Source organism: Mya arenaria, chromosome 8 (genome assembly GCF_026914265.1).
Source record: "Mya arenaria isolate MELC-2E11 chromosome 8, ASM2691426v1".
Classification (NCBI taxonomy): Eukaryota; Metazoa; Mollusca; class Bivalvia; order Myida; family Myidae; genus Mya; species Mya arenaria.
Genome location: NC_069129.1, coordinates 62,550,678 through 62,559,370, shown reverse-complemented (window position 1 = coordinate 62,559,370; position 8,693 = coordinate 62,550,678). Strand labels below are relative to the sequence as shown.

At 44.0% G+C, this 8,693-nt stretch overlaps 1 protein-coding gene across 1 annotated transcript; it reads left to right on the top strand.

The window, feature by feature from the left end:
- The first annotated feature begins 446 nt into the window (after nt 1-446).
- Nucleotides 447-8,449, top strand: LOC128245074 (uncharacterized). The gene is made up of 3 exons (XM_052963275.1): nt 447-1,548; nt 6,668-6,835; nt 7,063-8,449. The coding sequence occupies exons 1-3, from the start codon at nt 468-470 to the stop codon at nt 7,380-7,382; spliced, it is 1,569 nt and encodes a 522-aa protein (XP_052819235.1). The 5' UTR covers nt 447-467; the 3' UTR covers nt 7,383-8,449.
- The last annotated feature ends 244 nt before the right edge of the window (nt 8,450-8,693 follow it).

Below are 8,693 nucleotides of genomic sequence, written 5' to 3'. Positions count from 1 at the left end.
ATTTTTTATGACAAATAAAAATGTTTATTTTTCCTTTAATCATTTGTTACTGCCGCCTGAACCATGCTTTGCTTCAAAGCGTACACGCTCCCAACATCATGTCAAAGAGCACAAGAGGGCGCGGTTACTCAAATGTATTGTTTGCAAAATAAAAGATTCTGAAATGAATAAATTAAATTTTATAACCATCAATATAGAAATAATTATTTGTCTTCTTTCATGATTCCCGTTTCAATTTTCAAACAAGATATACCAACAGTTCCAATTTAAATGTTTTATTGCTCGCATGTTTGGAAATTGAATAAGATAATTGGTTGAAATAAGACGATAATGATAGTATTTCTGTAATCAGTTGCAAATGCGATGATGGTAAAACCCAAACCCTGTGGTTGGGACAGAGTTGCCGGATCTTTGTACTACTTGTTGCAAGCTCAGTGTTGCAGGACGCCCGAATTACCTGTACAAGAATGAACGTTTTCCGTTTGGTAAACTTCGGCCTAGTGGCATTTTCGTGTGTGGCGTTATTGTTTGATTGTGTAGGCTATATTTGCCCAGGGTGGTGGGTCGTGTCTTTGTCGAAATACCGTGAGCAAGAGCGGATACCAGCTGAATCGATGCAGGACCAGAATTTCACAGAAGGAATGGTGCAGTCTGGCCAGCTCCATCAACTTTCGCGCCGTGCAGCGCCAAAACGTAGTACCACGAAACCTGAAAGAACGCGGCGGCCAGTGGGCCGCCGTTCTACACTTGCAGGCTTACCTGCACGGTTACCTGGCGTAAAAAAGGACCCATTGGCTCCACGCAAACAAAAACCTACCACCAGTTCGGTCACCAAGCGCGCTTGGACCGAGTACCATAGAATCGACTCCACCAAGCTCCCAGAAAACGGCCGGACCGAGCGCCCTGGAATCCAGCGCTATACACCTGCATTGTTGGCTGGTGGCCGACCAGCCAATATGGCGCCTTGGAATCCTAATAACAGCGTCGCCAAGGGCCCTGGTAGTTTTCAACTACCAAACAACCTAAGCTCTTTTGGAAACAATTCATTCCTTTCGCCTCAGCTTCGTGCGCCAAATCGTTCTTTTGAAGTTTCGAGAAGCTCGACCCCGGTCACAGGACCGTCCAAAAACCTTTCAATCCTTTCTGAGGGACAGAGACGCGCGACAGTGCTACCGCGACAACATGTCACATCGCTCGGAAATGATGAAATGTTGCAAATATGGCAGAAACTCAGACAACAATACTCTCAAAGCATTTCATCAAAGGGTAATGCTAGCTTCTGGGAGTGGGTTGAAAGCACTCCACACTCCAATGTTTCTGACGCGCTTCTGGAACAAGCGAAGGAATGGCTGCAGTCTCACCCGGCCGCCATGGCAGGATGGTCTCCAACAGCAAAAGCCCGCAGCACCATCTCCCGGGGCGTCCATTCCTCAGTGCTGGAAGCGGAAATGGAGCAGCAGGGGAAGGTGAACTTCAACGTGGGGCTGTGGTATGGCAGGATGTGCATACAGAACGTGTGTGGAAGCTACGGCGTAACACAGCTTGCACGTAAGTCGTCACAATTTCTTAAAATAAACAAAAGTTATAACTAGTAGCTCGTGTGTGTGTTTGTCACATATTTTTTGCAAAAAGTAGATTGATAGTATTTTGTTTCATCATCATCATCATCATCATCATCATCATCATCATCATCATCATCATCATCATCATCATCATCTTCATCATCGTCGTCGTCGTCATCGTCTTCTTCATCATGTTCATTGTTGTCATCGTCATCTTCAAAGCCGTCGTCGTCATCGTCGTTGTCATCGTCGTCGTCATCGTCATCATCATCAACATAAAACAAACTATTGTAATGGGGGATGCTGATGAAGACGATTATGATGGTCTTGGCGATAAATATTACTGGTTATTACGTCCAATCAAGGTGACGATGAAAATGATAAGATTCTTGTTACAAGTTATCTATAAAATGATTTATGCAGCTGGTTATCTACTTATCTGGTACTCAGCGTTCTCTGCACAACAGGCGTGGCCCAAAAATGGCGACCTCCAGGATAAGTTCAGCGAATAAGGTAAATTTATAAATGTTTTAAGTTAACCATTGGCTAACATTACGAAATAACATTTGTCTTTTAAGCCTGTAACTGTAGCACAGCAGAAATTTTGTCATAGATCTAAATTTTAGATTCTAAAACAAACCTATAAGGTAAAACATACACAGGAGACAGCCATTTCCAGCTTGTGCCAGACCCGATAATGAAATGGTAAGGGCCGTTTACCCAGGCTAGTTATCTGCTTATGATTTGCGAATTTTACTTACCTAGACCATTACTATAAAACTTATAGCTGATAGTGCTTGGATCTGGAATGCATGCACAGGTAACAGGTAACACGCTTTTGATCTAGTTAACCAGTTATTATATTAGTTTTAAGTGTAATTCGCAAACCATAACTAGTTAACCTGTTAGTGTTGTACAGCATTCAACCGGTAACAGCTAGTAGGCAGTTCTGGGCACTTTCAAGTCTGTTTTTATTCTTATGTTATTTATCTTACCAAAAAAGGTAACGCGAGTGTGAACTAGATAGATAGATAGTTACCGTGAGAAATAAATTAACACGAAACAATTCGCGAACGTTACCCGATGTCTTACGACATTAATATGCCACCATAGGTATCATCTCCTTATGGTGTAGGTGCCGTAATTGAATAAGACACCGGTCGGATTAAGGTGATATACAGGACACTGTCCTTAAATACAAAAAGCTATTAATCCAGGATTACAGCCATCCAACTGTGGCACAGCAGTCGAGCGTTCTTCAGTAGCGGTAAAACTCAAATAATTATTTATAATCAAATCTTTGGTAAGACTGTCAACATTTGTCATGTTGGGAACAGAACGGCCACATGGTCAATACATTGAATAAAAAATCGTTTTATATTTTTGGATTTGCCTGCGTTGTAAAGCAATGCAATAATATAATAAAATTAAAGATTTCAACTGAATAATAATCTAAACAATTTACCGGATCTCCAACTACGGGACGTTATGGCGATGATTCGGACGTGGACGTACATGCTGACCACGGTAGCCTTCCTGGCGCTCCTGCTGCAGGTCATCGGCTTTGCCGCGCCCGGTTGGCTCGTGATATCCTATACCGAAACCGGAAATATCGTCAATGGAGAAATGCATGTGCTTGGTGGTCACAGGCCTTTGTCAGGAGGTACCAGTGAGCAGCAACTATCTAAGACAATTTTAGATAACAAAGGGGTTGGAAACAATAATGACGACACAAAGCCTCATCTAGGTGAGAAGAAAGATGTACCATCAGATGAGAAATCAGTTTTGCCTCTAAGTGCGAGTGACATTGGCAACACCAGGGTAAGAAACACACGCTCGGATCTAGACAAAGCATCAAAGCAGGTTGTGCCACCTAAAATAATTATACCGATGACAAATACAGGACTTCCCAGATCTAAATCGCCGACAAAAGACGGGATGACAACAAATCCTAATTCGCTGACCAAAGACAAAGCGCTGCCGGAACATAAACTGCCGCCGAAAAAATATCCTTTGACAAAACCAATTCCGCCGGCTAAAGACAACGCGATTCCTAGGCCTATTCCACAACAAAGACCAAATCCGCCGACGATAGCCGACATCGGACCAATCAGACCAGATCCTCCAACGAAAGCCGACATCAGACCAATCAGACCAAATCCTCCAACTAAAGCCGACATAGGATCAATCAGACCAAATCCTCCAATGAAGGCCGACATCGGATCAATCAGACCAAATCCTCCAACTAAAGTCGACATCGGACCAATCAGACCAAATCCTCCAACTAAAGTCGACATCGGACCAATCAGGCCAAATCCTCCAACTAAAGTCGACATCGGACCAATCAGACCAAATCCTCCAACGAAGACCGACATCGGATCAATCAGACCAAATCTTCCGACTAAAGTCGACATCGGACCAATCAGACCAAATCCTCCAACGAAAGCCGACATCGGACCAATCAATCCAAATCCTCCAACGAAAGCCGACATCGGACCAATCAGACCAAATCCTCCAACGAAAGCCGACATCGGACCAATCAGACCAAATCCTCCAACGAAAGCCGACATCGGACCAATCAGACCAAGTCCGCCGACGAAAGTCGACATCGGACCAATTACACCAAGTCAGCCGACGAAAGTCGAGATTGGACAAGTCAAGCCAAAGCTGCATGAGAACGACTTTGGGCTACTTAGAAAGAATCCGTCAAAGAGTAATGTAGAACAACCCATTCCACAAAACAAGGTCGGGAAAGAATCAAGCAAACAGGAAACGGTCAATACAACCATGAACAATGTGTCATCACCGGACAAAACATTCGGACGGCTCATGATGCCCAACGCCGGCGTCATCCATCCCGAAAAACCAGGAATACCAAAAGTTGATTTCCCTGTATATGACTTTCCGAGTGTTGGTAAAAGCACCGTGCCGACCACGCCCTTCTCCGATGAAGTAACTGGGGACTTGCTGTCCGAATCCACAGAGCTCACGCCGGACCTGCCGGTACCGGATATGCTGTCACGGCCAATCTCGTGGAGCGTCCATGCTGGGCTGTGGACCACCACCGTATGTACGTGGGGCGTCGATCACGAAGTCACTTGTCAGGTCTCAACCATCAGTGCGGTCACAATAAACGATTTTCCACGCAAAAACGGTAATTTAATGTAAATAAATAATCATATCCGCTTGACATAGTAGAACTACACTTTCACGACCAAAATCCTAAACAGCAACAAAAGTCCTAAACAGCAACATTTCAGCAGTAAAACAAACAAAAAACACGCACACTCAAAAAATTCAATACAAATCGCAGAATTGTTATCGGTTCATACTCGAATAAATAATTGAAATGTTTATGTGTCTAGAACACTAGTGAAAACTTTAATTCTTTCTGTAAAAGTTAACCAGCTAACACACATGTCTTGTTATGAAATTATAGAAGGCTTACTTGTCGCTGAAATACATTCACCCTTATGGTGGAGCAAAGATTTGCTGTAAGACATCCAATTTCGGGAAGTGGTGTGTGCCATACTTCCAATTTCGGGAAGTGGTGTGTGCCGTACTTCCAATTGCTGGAAGTGGTGTGTGCCATACCTTCAATTTCGGAAGTGGTGTGGGTCGTATCTCCAAGTTCGGGGATTGGCTGGGCCGTATCTTCTATTTCGAAAGTGGTGTGTGCCGTACCTCCAATTTCGGGAAGTGGTGTGGGTCGTATCTCCAAGTTCGGGGAGTGGTTGGGCCGTATTTCCCTTTCGGGAAGTGGTGTGGGTCGTATCTCCAAGTTCAGCGAGTGGTTGGGCCGTATTTCCCTTTCGGGAAGTGGTATGGGTCGTATCTCCAAGTTCGGGGAGTGGTTGGGCCGTATATCCCATTTCGGGAAGTGGTGTGGGTCGTATCTCCAAGTTCGGGGAGTGATTGGGCCGTATTTCCCATTTCGGGAAGTGGTGTGGGTCGTATCTCCAAGTTCGGGGAGTGGTTGGGCCGTATTTCCCTTTCGGGAAGTGGTGTGGGTCGTATCTCCAAGTACGGGGAATGGTTGGGCCGTATTTCCCATTTCGGGAAGTGGTATGGGTCGTATCTCCAAGTTCGGGGAGTGGTTGGGCCGTATTTCCCTTTCGGGAAGTGGTGTGGGTCGTATCTCCAAGTACGGGGAATGGTTGGGCCGTATTTCCCATTTCGGGAAGTGGTATGGGTCGTATCTCCAAGTTCGGGGAGTGGTTGGGCCGTATCTCCTATTTCGTGGAGAGGTGTGGGCCGTATCTCCAAGTACAGGAAGGGTTGTGGGCCGTATCTCCAAGTACAGGAAGGGTTGTGGGCCGTATCTCCAAGTACAGGAAGGGTTGTGGGTCGTATCTCCAAGTACAGGAAGGGTTGTGGGCCGTATCTCCAAGTATAGGAAGGGTTGTGGGCCGTATCTCCAAGTATAGGAAGGGTTGTGGGCCGTATCTCCAAGTATAGGAAGGGTTGTGGGCCGTATCTCCAAGTATAGGAAGGGTTGTGGGCCGTATCTCCAAGTACAGGAAGGGTTGTGGGCCGTATCTCCAAGTATAGGAATTGATGAAGGGCGTGTCTCCCATTTCGGAAGTGGTGGGGATGTATTTTCTATTTCAGGACGTGGTGTGGGCCGTATCTCCTATTTCGGAAAGTGGTGTTGGCCGTATCTCCTATTTCGGAAAGTGGTGTGGGCCGTTTCGTTCCAAATATCCACACGTTTCAACGTCAGTGGCTAGCATGCAGTTCATATATGAAATATGCAGACGTTACATCCGAAACTCGTTCATTTATAATTGTTAAGAAATGAACGTTTCTTTGCTTCATGTACCGTTTAAATAGCTTTAATTCGTTATCAACGACTTTGTGCTTTACTGTATTCCTGTTGTGGTGCATACATACTTGTTTGTGTGAAGTTAAAACAGTGGGGTTTTATTTTTTCTCTAGGTGTTATTAAAACGCAGCAGTTTTGATCAGGAGAGAGTGGTGCTGTGATCAGGAGAGAGTGGTGCTGTGATCAGGAGAGAGTGGTGCTGGAAAGTAAAACAATAAGCAGTATCAAAAAGTGTTTTGATCTTTCTATATATAAAATGTCATGCACATGTCTATTTCAGACCCCGCTATGATGTCCACGTGGCACGACCTGCGCATCGAGGCATCGATGGCCGTCATTTTCGCCCTCGTCGGAACTGCTGGCACGCTCATCACTGTCAGACCGTCTGTGCTACGCGGTCACCAAACTGCGACTTCCGTGGTGGGCGCAGGGGGAATGGCCCTTTCAGGTCCGTATATCTATCCCCGGGGAAAACACTAGGGCGGAATTGTTTTTGTAATTGTCCCTTATGGTATTAACTTTGCCATCTGTATTTCCCAGTCCAGATCAAAAGCATGCACTGTTACAAACAGTCACTGCTATTAAGGGTCAACGCCAAATGTTGGTAACGATCGATGGTCGGAGAAAGAAATAAAACCTCGAGCTGTAATGCGTATACCCTGTTTTGTTTGGCAGGGGTGATGTACCTAGTGGCGATTGCCCGTATCAGCAGCCACTACTCCATGCTCACGGAAACATTCGCTGACGTGTACATGTCTCATGACGTGGGGACACCGTGGGCTGCCATCATTTCCGGTATGGGAGCGTGTTGCGCGCTGGTGACGGCCGTGCTTATGGGCGTGCGAGTATGGGCCATTCGCAATGGACGTTGGGAGAAAATGGCGGATGAAACCTCCGTGATTTACCAGAAGGACAGCATCAGCCTGGCGGAGGATAGAAAAGAGGTGAAGGGCATGGAGAACGCCGAGTACGACAACGCTGGCTGTGAGGCGTAAGAATTTTATGTATGATGGCTGCTTTATATGACATAGCAAGCAGTATCCTGTGGTAATGATGGTTCGAAATATAACTATATATGTTGCCTGTGTCGGTTGAGACGGATTTACACGTGCGGAACTCCTCGGCCATTTTCCATGGAAAACAACCTCGGATGTATAATTATGGATGCTTTACAATGTCAGAAATCTTAACAGTTTAACTACGCTGCGAGTAGATCGCGTAGTAATTTCAATTTAGCAGTTTAACTGTTTGACTTTACCGTCATGGGGATCTTAATTATTTATGCAAATTATACACTTCTCTGGCAATCAATTTAAACTTAGAAATAGAAATACAGGTTAAAACACTTCTACTAATGAATACTGTTATGAACTATTTAAACCGATGTACCGGCATACATCCGATGTTGGTTTCGATGGAAAATCAGTGGCCGAGAATTCCGAATGGGATTTACAAAGTTGTAATGTCAGTGTATATATTTGACCTCGAGATCTTAGCTGTTGACTGCTGCCGAGAAATCTTAATGAAAGTCATTCGGAACTCCTCGGCCATTTTTTCAAAAACAACCTCGGATGTATATGGACGGTTTACATACTTAAAAAGTGGTACGTTTAAGTCCGCTGCAAATAGATCGCGTAATCTTATTTAGTAGTTAAAATTTATGACTTAACTCTTGGGAATCGTAATTATGTTTGCAATAATACACTTCACTGGCAATCAATTTAAACTGAGAGCAATGAATACAACTCTTAAACACTACATTTAATTAATGATTTTATTCAAAAAAAATACGGACTACTTCAACAGATGTACCGGCATACATCCGAGGTTGTTTTTGAAAAAATGGCCGAGGAGTTCCGAATGAATGAAAGTGAATACCAATTACATCCGTGATTCTAGGAAAACATTGAATGGAAACGAATGGATCAGAGAACTCACCACACAGCCTTCTTTTTATAAGAGAAAGATAAAGGCGAGTTTCATAACTACTGCAATTTTCTACAAGTTAATAATGTTCTTTATATCATATAATGTTAATGTGTTATGTTTTTGTTTTATATTAATAAACAGACAAATATCAAGAGTCAATAGTCATCTTCAATATCAGGGCATGACACCGTTGGTACAGAAGTTTGATGGGAATGAACTCATGCTTTAGTGTCATATGACCTGTAGTGACATCAACCTAATATATTTTATTTATTCTTCAGATTTGAAGGGGTCACTCCTACAAACGATCTATCATAAAATAATGAATTACTGCAGTTTAACAATGTAAGAAAATCTCGAAATGCCCAAATATGTGG

Bases quoted from the DNA above. Each gene is read 5' to 3' on its own strand.
- LOC128245074 (XM_052963275.1), top strand. From the start codon at position 468: ATGAACGTTTTCCGTTTGGTAAACTTCGGCCTAGTGGCATTTTCGTGT. The intron at 1,549-6,667 runs GTAAGTCGTCAC...TGTCTATTTCAG, and splicing joins CGGCGTAACACAGCTTGCAC to ACCCCGCTATGATGTCCACG. The intron at 6,836-7,062 runs GTCCGTATATCT...TTTGTTTGGCAG, and splicing joins AGGGGGAATGGCCCTTTCAG to GGGTGATGTACCTAGTGGCG.